General features: G+C 51.6%; 1 protein-coding gene across 1 annotated transcript in view; it reads left to right on the plus strand.

The window, feature by feature from the left end:
* The window catches only part of LOC121078826 (fer-1-like protein 4), a 40,848-nt gene that overhangs the window by 7,790 nt on the left and 17,128 nt on the right, over nucleotides 1–15,930 (plus strand). The window contains exons 9-29 of the mRNA XM_040575364.1: nucleotides 635–766; nucleotides 923–985; nucleotides 2,116–2,200; nucleotides 2,475–2,634; nucleotides 2,840–3,023; nucleotides 3,663–3,849; nucleotides 4,068–4,432; nucleotides 5,126–5,234; nucleotides 5,975–6,173; nucleotides 6,914–7,034; nucleotides 7,616–7,716; nucleotides 8,277–8,364; nucleotides 9,355–9,471; nucleotides 10,856–11,008; nucleotides 11,263–11,446; nucleotides 11,990–12,114; nucleotides 12,522–12,656; nucleotides 13,871–14,044; nucleotides 14,287–14,403; nucleotides 14,758–14,919; nucleotides 15,348–15,510. Of these exons, the coding sequence (XP_040431298.1) occupies nucleotides 635–766; nucleotides 923–985; nucleotides 2,116–2,200; nucleotides 2,475–2,634; nucleotides 2,840–3,023; nucleotides 3,663–3,849; nucleotides 4,068–4,432; nucleotides 5,126–5,234; nucleotides 5,975–6,173; nucleotides 6,914–7,034; nucleotides 7,616–7,716; nucleotides 8,277–8,364; nucleotides 9,355–9,471; nucleotides 10,856–11,008; nucleotides 11,263–11,446; nucleotides 11,990–12,114; nucleotides 12,522–12,656; nucleotides 13,871–14,044; nucleotides 14,287–14,403; nucleotides 14,758–14,919; nucleotides 15,348–15,510 (3,124 nt within the window). The remainder of the gene's footprint in view (nucleotides 1–634; nucleotides 767–922; nucleotides 986–2,115; nucleotides 2,201–2,474; nucleotides 2,635–2,839; nucleotides 3,024–3,662; nucleotides 3,850–4,067; nucleotides 4,433–5,125; nucleotides 5,235–5,974; nucleotides 6,174–6,913; nucleotides 7,035–7,615; nucleotides 7,717–8,276; nucleotides 8,365–9,354; nucleotides 9,472–10,855; nucleotides 11,009–11,262; nucleotides 11,447–11,989; nucleotides 12,115–12,521; nucleotides 12,657–13,870; nucleotides 14,045–14,286; nucleotides 14,404–14,757; nucleotides 14,920–15,347; nucleotides 15,511–15,930) is intronic.

The following is a 15,930-nucleotide window of genomic DNA, read 5'->3' on the forward strand; positions in this document are numbered from 1 at the left end:
GGTGCTCTACACCAGGTTGATTTGAAACCACTGTTTGGAAGTGGGGTTCAGTCACAGCTTTTGCCCTTCAGATTTCAGGGCCAGGTCACAGGCTGGATATAGCTTCAAATCCTATCCTGGTTCTGAGTAAACATGGACTTTCATCCGGGTCTCCTGTTTTTCAGGGCTGGGTCTTATCCACCTAGCAGAAAGCTTTTGTGGGGGCGGAATTTCCTACCTTCCTTTCCTTGAAGCTATTACTCTTCAATCTAATGACTATCTAATTGCTTATACTGTGAGAACATTTGTCCCACATCTTAGACCTGTAACCAGTCAACAGCAAATGAGACAGCCATGTTCCAGTCCACACACATGTTCCAGACAGTTCCAGACACATGTCAAAGATGTGGGTTTAACACTTAATTTCCTTGCCTGTCTGAAAGGAAGAAATGTCTCAAATACCAGTTTGGTTTGTTGCCGGCCAGAGCAGATTTCAGCAGCTGTGCTCTTACCTGTTCTGAGTGTCCAGACCTGTGCCAAGAGGGCCCTGCATGTTTGCATACTGTTTGCATACTGGTATTGTTGGAACAAGCTCAGAATGGAGCCAGAGAGAAGCAGAGTGTTGATGTGATGGTTTTCCTCCACATTTCCTCAGGTTGGGATTAATATCATTGAAGCACAGAAGCTGGTAGGGGTGAACATTAACCCCTTTGTGGTAGTCAAGGTTGGAGAGGAGAAGAGGCACACAGTGACACAGAAGTCAACAAATTGCCCTTTCTACAATGAGGTATGTGTTATGGAGAAAGGCTTCATCATCACTGTGTCCCAAGTGGCCCAGGCCATCCTTGCCTGAGGTGCTCTGGGTGCAGCTGCTCTCAGGAAAAGGCATTTATGGGGTCCTGTTGGGAGCCCATGGCTCAGCTGTCTTTCTCTTCTCTTTTAGTACTTTTTATTTGAATTCCATGAGCCAAGGGAAGTTTTATTTCACAGACTCATAGAGATTTCAGTAAGTATGTCTTCCTCATGGTCCTTCATTTGTAACTGGTACAGTCTGCTGCTTCTGTGTGTGAATGCTGGGAGTGATGGGCAAAGCAAGGCTAATACTACCAGCCAGGTTTAGCAGGCAGAGTCATCTGCCCAGAGAAGCTGTGGATGCTCCATCCCTGGAGGTGTTCAAGACCTGGTTGGACAAGGCTCTGGGCAACCTGATCTAGTGGGTGGCATCCCTCCCCATGGCAGGGGGCTGGAACTGGATAATCTTTAAGGTCTCTTCCAACTCAAGCTGGTATATGATTCTATGAGCTGTGACACAGAGACCAAAGGACCTTCCCATGGTCACAGTGGGGCAGAGATCCATCCCTGGCCCCACTCTGAGATAGAGCTGGGCAGTGCTGCCTTCTCACCTCCCCACTGCCAGCTTTTTTCTGCCTCCAGTGACTGCAGTGGAGCCTCTGGTGTAGTTTCTCTGCTGTTGCCTTGCTGCCCCACTGGTTTTAGGGTCCTACTGTCCCTTGCTCAGAAGTCTGATCCCTGCAGAGTGTGGAGGCCAATGTAGGGTGAGCACTGGGGAGCTCAGCAGTGATTTCTGCTTGTAGGAGAGCCCAGCCAGGCAGACAGGGGTCTTAAAAATCCCCTGGCCCAAAGCACTATGGGGCTTTTCTCAAGGTAGCTGAACCCAGCCAGTACCTTCTTTGCCATCTGATCTCTGGTGTTTTCCCTCCAAAAGTCTGCACATCCTTTCTGCCTGTGTGGGCTCAGCAAGCATTGAGCATGGGTTGGGTTTCTGTGAGAGAAGCTGGTCTGGTGTGGACATAAGGATTCCCTGCAGGAAAGCAGGTCTGCCCTTGGTTCTTTGTAGGTGTTTAGCTTATCTGGGGCTGGCAGAAGAAGCCAACTTGGTTGCAAATCATGAATTTGCCTTGGCCCACGTTTGGCTGTGGGCTTTGCAGGAATGGTTTGGTCAGGGATGGGTTTGGCCCAGGGCTAACTTAGATGGGGGTCAATGTGCATGAGGAGCTTGCAGCTGCTACCTGAGCTGTGTGTTGGAACAGGCATCTCCTAGCATCCCATCGTCCTTGGGGATGTCTGGATGTGTTGCCCAGCTGCCTGCATCTCTTGTATTTCTTTTGTCTGCAGGTTTTTCATTCAAAGAACATACCATTTCTGGCAACATGCATAGGAACATTCAAGATGGACATTGTAACAGTGTACAGCCAACCAGGTATGACTGACTGCACAGCGTACCTGCTCCTTGCCCCAACTTCATTTGAAGCCGAGATTTCCTTTGGGCTCTGCTGGGTCTGGTGAGGGTCCTGTCTTTAAATCACTGTGTTCACATAAGGACCAGCAGTCACTTCTCCTCCAGGCTTTCTGTAGGCTTGTGAGACCTCCTGCATCTTCAGAGGGAGGGTTGGGGCAATGTTTGTGCAGATATCATTGGCTGTGAAATGGTAACCAAGGCTTTTTTATAACGAATCCCTTCCCTTCTCTCTCAGACCACAGTTTTTTCCAGAAATGGGCTGTTATCAGTGACCCCACAGACACTCGGGCAGGCGTGAAAGGCTTTGTGAAGTGCAACATCTCTGTCACTGCACGTGGGGACGTTGTGGGCTCCCTTCCCACCTCTTCCAGCAGCCGTGTTGAGGATATTGAAAGGTGGGTGCAGCAGGGTCTTGCATGACCCCGGGGGAAAACAGTCATGTCTCTCTTCATACTACATTTTTTTGCCCCATTAGTCCCTCTTCTGATGGGGGAAGACCTTTGGTGGGGCAGGATCCAAACATCCTGCCAGCCAGGTCATTTCCTGTCATCACATTTCCTGGGCTCCATGAAAGAGCCAGAACATGAATTTGTGTTTCAGGAACCTGCTGCTGCCTAAGAGAGTCCCTGCAGAGAGACCCTGGGCTAGGGTCTGTATCAAGCTGTATCGTGCTGAGGGCCTGCCCAGCATGAGCGCAGGCATCATGGGTGGTTTCTCCAGGATCATAGGGGAGAAAAAAGTGTTTATTGACCCATATGTGCAGGTCTCATTCTGTGGGCAGCAGGTGAGTCTGTCTACTGAGGGATCTGTGTGGGGCCGGGCTGATCCTTCCTCGTCTGTGTCAGCCCATGCTGGGCTGCTGCTGCTGGCAGCGACACTGTGACATGGCAATCCCACTGGAGACAGGCTGGAAGAGCCCAAGCCTAAACACGGGGAGAAGGTCAAATAAATCCCAGAGCAGAAGTCCTCCATAGTGGGCTGAACTCAGCTTGGCACCCGTGGGAGAGCTTACTTAGCTAATGGCCATTTTCTTGCACCAATAGCTGAGGTTTCTGTCCCATTAAGAAGAGAAGTTGCTAGGCCAGCCAGCTGCCCTTACTCAGTCCCTGGTTAGCCTAGTGGCTCTCCCAGGGGACCCTATGACATCTCTGGGTCTGGTGGCGTTGCTTGTTTGTGGTCAGTGTTTCCCTTGGCTGTGCAGTGCTTGGCCAGGGCCTTGGGACAGCTCCCCCTGATGAAGGGCAGAGAGCAATAGCTGGGACCTGGGGGAAGGGGCAGGGACCTGGCCATCTCCAGATCCTGCCAAATACCATCTGTAGGCATGGCAGGGGGCATGCCATTGGCAGAGGGGCCCTAAGGCATCCCTTGCTCTGGCTGCTGGTCTGGTTGGTACTGTGTGGCTTTCACACCTTATCCCTCCCAGGGGGAGACATCAGTGGAGAGCAACACCACTGAGCCTGAGTGGAATGAGCAGATCAGCTTCATTGAGATGTTCCCACCTCTTGCCAAGAAGATAAAAGTCCAGGTGCTGGATGATGCCAATGTTGGTGATGTAGCCATCGCCACACACTACATTGACCTGCAGCAGATCTCAGACCCTGGCAGGAACGGTGAGGCCTGGCATGGCTGCTCCCCTGGGGCAGGGTGGCCTGGGCAGCCCTGTGCTGGACACCCACTGCTCAGGCCACGGTGGTTTCCTGGAGGTGGAAAGCAGGAGTGTGTCTGGCCAGAACAGGCCCACATTGTGTGTCCTGAGCTGTCTGCTTGAGGGAACGGTCTCTGCAGCAGCACCTTGTGGTGTAATTAGACCTTGGCCCTGTCACTGCAGGCTTTAACCCCACGTTTGGCCCAGCCTGGGTGAACCTGTATGGCTCCCCCCAAAATTCAGCTCTGCGAGACATCCACAAGGACCTGAATGAGGGCGTGGGCGAGGGAATCTTCTACCGTGGGCGCATCCTCATGGCTATCACAGTGGAGATTTTCAGCAGCCCCAGTGTGGCAGAGAGGAAGCTTGCGGACAAGATGAAAAGTGCCCTAAGCAAACCGAAGCTGAAGAAGAAAAGTAAAAAATCCAAGGAGAAAGCCAAAGAGCTGAGCCAGCTGCAGGGAGAGGAGGAGGATGGGGGCTCTCAGGAGGCTGAGCAACCTGGGGAGGTCATTGTGGAGGTGGAGGAGCTTCATGCACTCCCTGTGGTGAGTCCTGCTGAGCTGGCATGACCAACCCATGCCAACCTGATGCATGCATAGGCTAATGGGGAAAAGGCAGTGGGGACGCTGGCTGGTGTAACAGTGCCAGAGCAGACCCAACCTGCCCACTGCTATGCCATCAATTGCTCTCTGAGCCTCTGCAAGGGCCAAGACTCCACCTGCAGCCCCAAAACTGCCTCCCTCGGTGAGGCTGGAGCACCCCTGCATGCATCACATGCATGCATCAGTCCTTCCTGTGCCAGGAAAGACTCTCATATGGGTGCTATTCCCAGGGCATAGCCACCTTAGAGGACATGCTTCTTTCCAGGAGTCAAGGAGGTGTTAGCTGGCTCTGAGTCTCCACTTGGTCCCTAAAAGGTGGATAAGCAGTGGCTGTATGGGTACAGTAGCCATCCCTTAGCCTACAAACATCTTCAGTAGCATTACACAAGCTGATGGCAGAGCATCCTTCAGAGCCACAGCTCCATACTACACCCTTGGGATTTCCAGACAAGCTTGCCCTATGACTGGCAGCCCAGTGGCACTGACCCCAGCAGTGTCCTGGTGATGTCCTTTGTGCCCTGGCAAGGCCCTCAGGAGTGCAGACAGGCACCAGCCATGCCCTGGTGCTCTCCAACTCTCTGCTGAGACAGAGTTCTATCACGCAAGGCTCGGGCTGATTTCTCTCTCCTTGCCCAGAATGCGTTGGGGAAGAAAGAGGAATTCCTCCTCTTTGCTGCCTTCTTTGAAGCCACGATGATGGACTCCTCACTTGGCTCCAAGCCTGTCAGCTTTGAGGTCTCTATAGGTGTGTATTCCCCAGGGTCCCAAGTCAGGAAACTACGAGAATGGTGTAAACCTCCCTGAGCCAGCCCAGGTCAGCACTGTGGTCCTGCAGTGCCAGTCATCACATAACTTGTGTCTCCAAAACAGGAGCTCAAGAAGGATGGTGTATGAGGCCAGGCAGTGTTCACAGTGCTTTATTTAGTTTAAAAGTCTGGATGCCCTCCTGTGAGATTGGAGGTTTGCAGTATTTGTATGAACTGCCTGTTTGGGGAGTGTAGTTAAGCTCTCCTGGGAGTGGGGGTGAGAAGAGGTAGAAGGGTTTGGGAGCAATCAATGAGGATTGGGCATGTGGTGGTGAGGGGCTGTGACAATGGGTGATGGGGAAACAAAGGTAGGTGAGCAGGTCCAATCCCCCCCACCTGCTTTGCTGGAGGGGTGGAGATGCTTGGTGCTGAGTTGTGAGTACCTGCTGCTGACCCCAGAGCAGGGGTTTAGATGGGAGTCAGCAGGCACTTGGTGGAGCTGGTGGAACTTGCAGGCATACACAAGAACTTCCTTGTGATTTCCCAGCTCCATCTCAGACCTCCTTGTTGTCCATGTGATACTTTGATGGTTGGGTGCTCCTGAAGTGCTGGTTCTGAAAGCAGTGCATATGCATGTGCTTCTCTTGGGAATGTGATCGCACTGCTTTTGCAAGCTGGTTAACTCATTGTTTAATACTGATCCCACTTACTTGTTTGCTCTTTAATGCCTATATTCAAGGAAACTATGGCAAAGCTGAAGAGGTTGTGACCAAAGTACGTAAAAAAGGGGAGAAGGGAGAAGGGAGAGAAGAAAAGCAGCCTTTGCTGGACCCCGGTTCTGACAGTGAGACGGATGTTGAAGTCCTGGGCCCTGTTTTGGCCCCGTTGAACAAATCAGTGACAAAGAGCCAGAAACCAGAGACCATGGAGTATGACAGGTGAGTCTTCTTCTTTCTCTCTCCCTTGCCTTGGTCCCGAACTTCCCAGCTTTGTTATTCCAGATGCTATTAGTGCTCAGCATTGTGAGTGCTGTGCAAGTGTTTCTCTGCTTTGCAGCCCCGCAGCTTGCCATACCCTAGCTGGCTGTTGTTGCCCATTAGCTCTACAGGCCCTATGGTGTCTGCATGATGTCCACAGATGGCCAAAGACAAGGCCACAGGGAACTGTAACCCATCAATAACAGCAGTCTGTTTTCTGGTTGATAAACAGCAGCACAAAGGCTTGATTCCAGCATGGAGGAAGGAGAGGAGTGCTCTGGCACATGCTCTCCTATGCTGCGAGAGACACACAAGCTCTTCTAATGAGATGTCTACTCTGGGAATGCTGCCTGTTTCATCCCATGGGCCTGGCAAGGTCTTGGTGTTTGTGTTGTGAGCCCTGTGCCTGCTTCTACTCAATCTCATAGCAGCAGAGAATCTCAGCAGCATCCCACACTCCCATCAGCCTCGTTCATCTGGGCACATGATGCACCATCTGCTAGAAACCCCTTGCATTAGTTTGGGATGCCAAAGGGCTAGTCTAGCAGTTTGAATCTGTGTCCATGGCACAGAGCCCAAAACAGCTGGTTCTCTGTGAGGAAGGCAGAGTCCAGAAGCTGCTCCTTGTGCAAGTGCTGCAATGCGACATGGTGCGTGTGCTTTCTGCAAACAGCAGCCAAAATCTCCTGTGCTGCCCCTAGGTCATACAGCTGCCTGCCCATGACACATGAGAAACCCTGCGTGTACATGTGGAGCTACTGGGAGGATCACACCTGGAGACTCTGCATTTCCAACTGGATTGTCAAGCTGGCAGAACGCCTGGTAGCATGTGTGGGGAGGCTCTTGGGGCACAGGGCTTCCTGTCTCATGGTGGTTTTTCTCACATCATGCAGAGTTGCTCTTCAAGATACTTACCTCAAACATTGCCCCCAACCCCCCACCCCAACCCCCTGCCATGTGAGTCTGTGTCTCTTGTGGGGCTCCAACCCACCTGCCCCAGCCTGGCAGTGTCTCCTGGAAAGTGGCAGTGCCAGACAATGACAGAAAGCTGCTCTGCTGCCAGTCCTGCACTGGGGAGATGCTGCTGTAAATGGGCTCTCAGTCTTTGGTGAGATTTTTTTCCAGGGCTTTGTCTTTCCTGCTCATGCTTAGAAATCTGAAAGCAAAGCTCACACTTGTGTGTTTTGGTGACTGCTCAAGACTGAAGCACAAGGTGATGTTACAAACAGTGTTCAGGTTAACACTTAAGTCTCAGAGTCTCTGGCAGTGCAGCTCTGACCTGCCATGCTCGCCCTGTCCCAGCTCTGCAGAACGGCACATTTAGGACAAACACATCCTTGCCATGCTTTGCTCTGACCCCACGGCCAGGTGCAAGGTCCCTAAATGTTATACTCTCCCCACAGGAGCAGGGGCTAGATGATGTGGAGAAGCTCATGAGAAGGCCAAAGGCTAAAGCAGAAGAGAGGCTCCGAGAAGTGCTGGAGGAATTTGCAGCTGGGTGCAGGTTCTCATGTTCCTGATTTCCTGATTTTTCACTTTGGCTTAGGAGGTTATATTCTGTCCTACCTGGGCTGTGCACAGCCTGCACTCTTGATTTCAAGAGGCGGATGAGTGGAAGGAAACCAGGACAACCTGGGGAAAAGACCCCATTGCTTTGCAAGCTCAGAGAGCACACCACATAGCACCACACCTGGGAAGCACAGGGGTAACAGGCTGCAGCCTTGATGTTCCTTATCTCCTGTGTATTTCCTAAGTGTTAGGAGATTTCCTTCACTCTTTCAAGAGACTCATGTTTCAATCATTGCAACTGCCTGGTGGGGTCCAATATGCACATCAGTCCCTAGCCTTGGAATGGGGACATTAAAGACAGTGCCTTTAGTGCTGAGCAAATTCCAGTGTACCTTCTGATCAAAGAGGTTACAGAAAATAATGCATTACAGAGATGAGGTTTCTGATGCCTCCAGATTAGTAACAGGGGTTTGGAACCTGTGGCCCTGCTGTGCAAACTGTGCTCCCCTGCAGGGTGTACGGGTTGCAGAGCCTGTGCTGCTTTTCTCATTGCAGGCTATATTCACTCAGCGCAGAGAGAAAAACAATGGCACATCCAAACAACCTTGACAGATGTCGGACGAAATACATGATGCGCAACATTGTAAGCTGTAGGATTTGAGGGTGGTGGAGGGAGCCAGTGTAATCCTTGCTTTGGGGGATGCTTCTGGAGGACCACCTAGAACCGATGCTAAGAGGAAAACTTGGAGCTAAGACCCACAATACAGTTATAGGCTTTAACTGCAGCATCTCCCATCCCTGCTTAGAGCAATATATTTTCCAGCACAGGGAGCAGAAGCAGGGGCTGGCTACGGCTGCCTCCTCTTTTATGCAGATGATATATTTTATGCAGAAGATGCGATCCTTCTTCTCCCAGCAGAACACAGTCATGGCTCAAACTATATCAAACTGCAAAGCTTTGAAAGGCTGACCAAAATGCAATGACAGCAGCAGGAAATAAAATTAAGGCATGTCTGGGTCCCTTCTCCCTTCCCTCTGCCTCCCCCCACACCGTCACCTGAGTGATGGTGAAAGCTCTCTGGTAAGTCTGAGACTCTCTGAAAGAGATAACTAGCCCAAGAGATAAATTTTCTGGGTTTGGTTTTGAACCCTGAATTCCTTCTGGATTTCATCATAAAGTCTGTCCTCAGATCTGGACGCTGTCAATTAACAGACATGACAGTTTAGCCCTGTCTTCCAGTTTCCTTCATCTTCATATTCCCAGACTTCTGTGCCCCCCGGTTGTTCTCCCAGGCACTATCTGGAGCCTTGGACCGTCATCTTCTGAAGTGTTTATTACTTATATATTCTTCTGCCCCAAATGATGCAAAAGCTCACAGACTTCTCTTACTGGCTGGTATCAGCAGAACTGATGAGTTACTGGAGTCTCCAGTTCTCAGCACCCTTCACTAAATAGCTCAGTACAAGTTCATGAGGTTTGTTCTCAACAACTGGCAAGCGAACTGGTGGAGGCCAGGGTGCAACGGGGCAGGGTGGACGTGGCCTCTGCTTCCCCACAGAGCCCCTGTGAGGGCTGCCAGTGTTATATGCATGGGTCACGGCCAGGCATGTGACAACTCTGCTGTCTGTTCAGATCCTGTATGCAAAGCAGGGGCTCCGTGTGAGGCGGCAGCTGACTCGAGCCAATGTCAAGGAGAAGGTTAAGGAGATGAGGAGAATCCTGGCCAAGCTACGCTTCATGGCTCAAGAGGTACAGCTGCTCCTGGGGCACTCCATTTCCAAGCTGGAGAGGGCATGGGCAAGGAGAGGGTGCTGAGCTGGTTAACGGGCCTTTTACCAGCCTGAAATGGGGCTTTTTCTCTGAAGTCTTTCCCTGACGTGTAAAATCCCAATTTCTAGTTGCTGGAAGTTACCATGCAATGGCCCTCATGAGGGATGAGGCCTCGCAGCCTTGCTGGGCCAGTGGTGACAGAGCAGGAGTCCAAGGGCTCAGTAGTGGCTTGGAAGCAGAGCTGGGTCAGCTCCAGGCCACCAGGACCCTCCTGCCCTCCCTGCCTGGCCCCAGGCCATGCCCACAGTGGGGATGCAGGAAGCCTGCCTGGGAAATCAGCCTTGCCTTGCTCTGCATGCACTCCCACTGGGGACCGACACCAGATCTTCCTGCAAATTAAAACTTGTATTGCAATAAGGTATCTCATCTATAAGAGAGACTCTCTTTGTTCAGAGTCTCACTGGCTCTATTTTAAACCTCTCTGGAAAGTAAGTGCATACTTTTAGTGTAAACCAGGGTGCACTGTTTGCTGGAACTAAGTGACCAGATGTTGATGCAATTCAGAGAAGCCTGTCACCAGGTGAAGTTCAATCATTATCATACCTTTAAGTATGCGAGGGCAGACTTCAGCATGAATGAGACTTCACCCCTTGCACTGCCAGAAGCAGCTGTGCTCAGGCTCCAGCCTTACGGTCCCAGGCACAGAGGACCCTGCTCCCTTCTTGTTGCCTACCATTGAGTGGGAATATTGCCATCTCTGTGGAGTCCTTCTTACCTCAGTGCAGGCCTTACCTGCATGTGCATTCACTGCTTTTAGTCCCTGCTTGAAGGCCGGCAGTCTTGGTTTGGATCAGTAGTAAATTGCTTCAGCTACTTGTGTACTGAAAAATTGTAAGTACAAGTACAATGTACAGTTGCAAACACTAATGCCAAAGGGAGCAAGTAGAGCCTAGGGTTTAAAAGAAGTCATTGTTTACATCTGCACATGTCCTTCGTTTGCAAGGCGGTTCTGAGTCCAAGCTGCATTTGTACACTGGGAGATGGCATTGCTGGATTGCCAGCAGGTGTGGTTCCGTTCCATGGATTAGCACTTGGGCTTCTGTTCTCCAGCCTCATGAGGGCTCCCTCTCCCCAGCGTGGGATGAGGGTGAGTGTGTCCAGCTGGTGTTTGTAATGAAAATGAAGGAGGATCACAAATCCTTCCAGGAAAACTGCAGAGCCATGCTGCAGGGCTGAATTTCAGAAGCATGTGCCCAGCATGAGGCCCTGTCACTTGCTTCTGGATCTCCAAAGTGCTATGCAGCCACCAGCCCCACGTGCATCAGGAGACTTTCACTGCTCTGCCTCCCTTTCCTCCCTCCAGCCCCAGTGCACCCTCCCTGACATCCTCATCTGGATGCTCAGCAACAACCGGCGTGTGGCATACGCAAGAGTCCCTGCACAGAACATCCTCTACTCAGTAGTTGAAGAGGAGAAAGGCAAGGACTGTGCAAAGATCCAGACTGTCTTTTTGAAGGTAGAGTTTATACTAAAACAGCATGTTCTTGCTTCCTTCTTGCTGCTTCCCCCTATTTTCTTCTTAGCCCTCCTTTTTGTCACCTTGGTGGCTGCAAGGAGACGCAGCTCTTGCTTCACCAGTAATGCTTGCCTCTGCCGAAATGTTGCCACGTCTCCTGTGCTCTGCGGATGCTCACAGGCCAGCACCAATGGTCTTAGCCTGAAGGTGGCATGGCTGGGATGGGCAACCTGCTAAACTTCCTGCACTCTCAGGTCCCCGGGCTACATACTGGAGAGATCTTTGCCAAACTGGAAATCTACATGTGGCTCGGGGTTACCAAATATGCAAAGAACTGCATGGTGGAGCTGCCCAAGGAGTTCAAGTACCTCTCTGAGAGTGGGCAGGAGATCACCCAGTTATCGGTGTACAGTCTTCCCAGCCGACTCAGCAGGGATGGTGAGTTCCATGGCTTGACCGTAAGTGGACAAGTGGAGAGGTGAGATGTCCTGCCCCAAGGTCAGTGTCTGAGGAGTAGGACCTGACCCATCATCTCCACATTATCTTCGAGGCGTGACTGGGGCAGGCAGGTCCAGTTTGTTCTGATGAGGATGTGTTCACACACTCACAGGTGCAGCAGCTGGCAAGATAGGGTCTTCCTAGGCACCGAACGTTGTGCCAAACTGGCAATGAGCATGAGGTCTGCCTCTTTGCTGAGACCCAGTGGTGCTCCCCAGTGGCAGATACTCACAGGAAATCACTGCATATTTCACACGTCATGTTATTCCCAGGGGTGTCTGGGGAGCCTGCCGAGCTTCTCTTGCTTGGCCAAAGCTTTAAAGGCCTTCTGAGACCTGCAGCGAGTGCCCCTAGAAGTGGTACCCTTGCAGGATGCACCCTGTCTTATCTGGCTGGACTGTGCTCTTCCTAATATTTTATTTTTTTGGCCTGAGGTAGGGCTGGATCAGGGAACTATGAATTCTCTTCTCTTTTTCTTACCAGATTTCAGCTATTTCCAGCTCCGAGCCCATCTGTATCAGGCTCGAGGGATCCTCCCTGCAGGTGACAATGGCCTTTCTGATCCATTTGCAAGAGTGGTGTTTTCAACTTATTGCCAGACCACCAGGGTGAGACCCTTCAAACTCCTGCTTCTGCCTTCTTGGAGAGTTGGGGACAGAAAAAACCATCATACCCTCCTTGACATGTTGAAAGCCAGTGCTTTGTCAGTCCTCTGGGAAATTTTGTAACTCCACACGTGAGGTATTTGTGTGCTCTGGGCGGTGTGGCTACTTTCAGGGAACATTTGACAGAACAGCCAAGCAGAGCATAGTCTCAAGGGTTGATTGCCATTTGCCAGTTGGCCCCAAATACTTTTACCATCTCATGCTTTTACCATCTCTTCTGCCAGGTGCTGGCTCCATGCAGCTGTGGGGGAGAGGAGATCAGCTCATGTTTCCCCCACTCTCTTTACAAAGTGCATGTGGTTTGTTTCCATGGGCTGTGGCAGGCTCAGGCCTCCTGTCTTTGTCTGCAGACAGTGGAGGAGACACTGAGTCCAATGTGGAATGAGTTACTTCTGTTTGACCAGCTCATTATTGATGGGAAAAGAGAAGAGTTGAAAACAGAGACACCCATCGTTATAGTCAATCTCTTCAACCACAGTAAATTTGTAAGTATGGCCACACAGCCCTCCTGCTGTCCCTTCAGTGACAGGGAAGGTAGAAGAGCAATATGTCGGTGCTGCAAGCAGGCACTTAGGAGCCACATCTCTGGTTGAGACTCATCTCTGGTTGAGACACATCTCTGGTTGACCCTGCCTGGTCCTGGTCTGCTGGTGGCAGTGAGTCCTGGGGGCTGTGACTGAGACTTTCTGCAGCCTTTTGCTATGAGCTGGGATGAAGCTGCTGACTATGGGCTACAGATGGCTCACGGATGCTCCAAGCCAGGTCCTGGCAACTGCTTGGTGGATCCAGGATCTCCCCTCTTTGGAAAAGCAGTGTGCCTCTCCCAGCTGTCTGCCCTGCTTCCTTAGTGGGCTCTCGATGAAGAGGGCTTGCAGCCATGGGGAGATGATGTAGATTTCAGGACTGTTCTTTCTCCTCTGTCATCTCCCGTCCCTCCTCAGTCTTTCCCTTCCCCCTTCACTAGTACTCTGAAGTCACACTCTTCTCCTGGGGCCTTTTATTATCATAAGGGGAATGGCATAACTGGACTCTCCCATGCACTGGACTCTCCCATGTAGTTCAGCAGCTTTCCTAGGCCCTGTTTGGGGCTCCCCAGTAAAAGAAAGACACTGACATACTGGAGTGAGACCAGGTGAGGCCATCAAGATGTCTGGAGCTAGAGCATAGGACAGAGCAAGGAGAGGCTGAGAGCCAGGAAAAGAGGAGGCAAAGGGGGCAACTTATTGCTGTCTGCAGCTGGCTAATGGGAGAGGGTAGAAAAGATGGAGCCAGACTGCTCTTGGAGGTACACAGGGATAGGATGACAGGCAATGGACACAAGTTGGAACAAGAAAAAATGCCAACTTAATATAAGTTTCACACTGATGGCGTTCAAATGTTGGGCCTGGAGCTCAGATAGCTTGTGGGATCTCCATCTTTGGAGACATTCAAACCCTGACCAGAGAAAACTCTGAGGAACCTGATCTAGTTTTGATGACCTCTGGTCCATGGTCCCATGCCACTTGTCCAGTCCTATATGGAAGCAGACCAGGAGTTAAGAGGAGTTGCTGTGGGTACCTCTCATCTTCTCCAGGCTCTGTATGGAGCAGAGAGTGGAGAAGAGTTCTCATGCTGGCTCAGATGGCTGGAATTAGTGGTGGTCTTTCCTCTGAGCTGGTGATATAATGCAGGGATAATTTCACCCATTCCTTTGCTGCAGGGCTCCCCTGAGTTCCTTGGCCAGGCCTTTGCTGTCCCACACGTGAAGCTGGTTGATGAGCCGTACAGCAAACCTGCCCTGCAGTTCTTTGATTTCTACAAAGGCACCAAAGCGGCTGGGGAGCTCATTGCCACTTTTGAGCTGATTGAGCTGGATTACAGTGGCTATTTGGAGGTAATGGGCTTTGAGGAAGACACACGTGGTTGCCAGCACTCTGGGGAGAGCTCCAAGGGGTGCAGAGCTGGTTGCATGGGGCCCACCAAAGGATTCCCTGTTGAAATTCAACTGGCTTTCAGCTGAAAGGAAGCTGCAGGGGAAGAGCCTGTGGGCACAGAACAAGAGGGGAGGAAGAGGGGACATGGTGTAGAGGAGAAATGTCTTTCACTGCTCAGTGTGTCCTGGCTCTGTCTGTTCAGCCATCATTGCCTGAGGACATGGAGCCCAAGGAGCCCAGCTATTTGGAAGACCCCCGTGATGGACGATTCATTATCCCAGAGGGCATCCGCCCAGTGCTGAAGGAGTTTCGTATAGAGGTGAGCTGCCTTCTGCAGGGCTGGCTCCTACATCAGATGGCACAGCCAGCCCATGGACAGGGCAGGGATTGGGGAGGGAGTTGGGTTTGGGGCTCAAATCTGCCTTCGAGACCTGAGCAGATGCCAGGAATGGAGGTACTTGACATTCAGGAGAAACCACCTCAGTGGTTTAACAGTCAAAGCTGTTGTGTTTGTGCCTGCAGCATGAGTTTGGGTCCATGTGGCCACCTTGGGAGAGTGGTTTCATGCCTCTCTTGGGGTCTGTGCTGAGTGTGTTGGCACCTCCAGGCAGAGCTGCATGGCTGGGCTGTGCCTGGCACATCTGGAGCAGGCCAGCAGCTTTGTGTGCTTTAGATCCTGTTCTGGGGCCTGCGGGACCTGAAGCGGGTCAACTTGTTTGAGGTGGATCAGCCCCAGGTGATCATTGAATGTGCTGGCAAGAAGGTGGAGTCGGAGGTAATTGTGGCCTACAAAGAGAACCCCAGTTTCACAGAGGTGGTCAAATACATGGACGTGGTGAGTAGTAGGAAGGGGGCTCCTACCATGCTGGGTTACACCATGGCTGTCCTGCACACACATATAGTCTGCTTGCTCAGGGTGAGGGCACAGGAGGGGAGCTGCCCCCAGGGTTTTGCTCTCCCACGGCCACACAGTTTGGCTGCAGATCAAAACCTTTGGGAAGAAGCCCACTGAGAGCAGTCTCAGCTGTCGTTTGTCACATTTTCCTGCGCAATGTGCTCTAGGTGATCCTGCTCGGCAGGGGGGTTGGACTAGATGATCTTCAGAGGTCCCTTCCAACCTTGGCCATTCTGTGATTCTGTCACCATGAGGCTCTGGTTTTAGGGCGGAGCTATAAGGGTTCTCATCAGACCTCCTCGTGTGTGGTGGGTCTGCCACTGGTATTGCCCTCACTCCTGCAAGCCCCTTGCATGGCTCTTTTGCAGGAGCTCCCTGAGCAGGTCTACCTGCACCCTCCCCTCAGCATCTTTGTTGTGGAAAAGCGGGCATTTGGGCGCACCGTGCTGGTGGGAACCCATGTTGTGTCCGACGTGATGAAATTCTCTCCAAGAGAACTCGAAGAAGAGGAAACAGAAAATGTGCCCAGAGGTGAGCTGCTCGGTGAGGTTCCTGTGGAGGCAGCAGGCAGATTCTGCCCATGGCAAAGATCTTTCACCCCTCTTCTCTGTAGCCAGGTGGCAAAGTCCTCATCCAAGAACCATAAGATGCTGAATAAAAGCATAGCCCAAGGCAGGTTAGCCTTGGAGGCTGTGATCCTCTAAGACTGGTGTTGGGAAAGTGGTTGCAGCCAAGCAATGGCATAAGGCTTATCTCTTTGGGGTTGGCAGAGGGTAGTTTGCAGACTGTTCTCTCCAAGGTTAGCTTATCATATGCCTCCCCACCACATCGCCAGGACTCTTCACCTGTGGATATACCATCTCTTTGGAGCCTTTTTCCCAGCCACTGTTTGTCTTACAGTTGTGGAAATCAGAGGAGGGAGAATGGCTTGTGAAGATGTCTTAATCCAGC

Source organism: Cygnus olor, chromosome 16 (genome assembly GCF_009769625.2).
Source record: "Cygnus olor isolate bCygOlo1 chromosome 16, bCygOlo1.pri.v2, whole genome shotgun sequence".
In the NCBI taxonomy this organism is placed as follows: Eukaryota; Metazoa; Chordata; class Aves; order Anseriformes; family Anatidae; genus Cygnus; species Cygnus olor.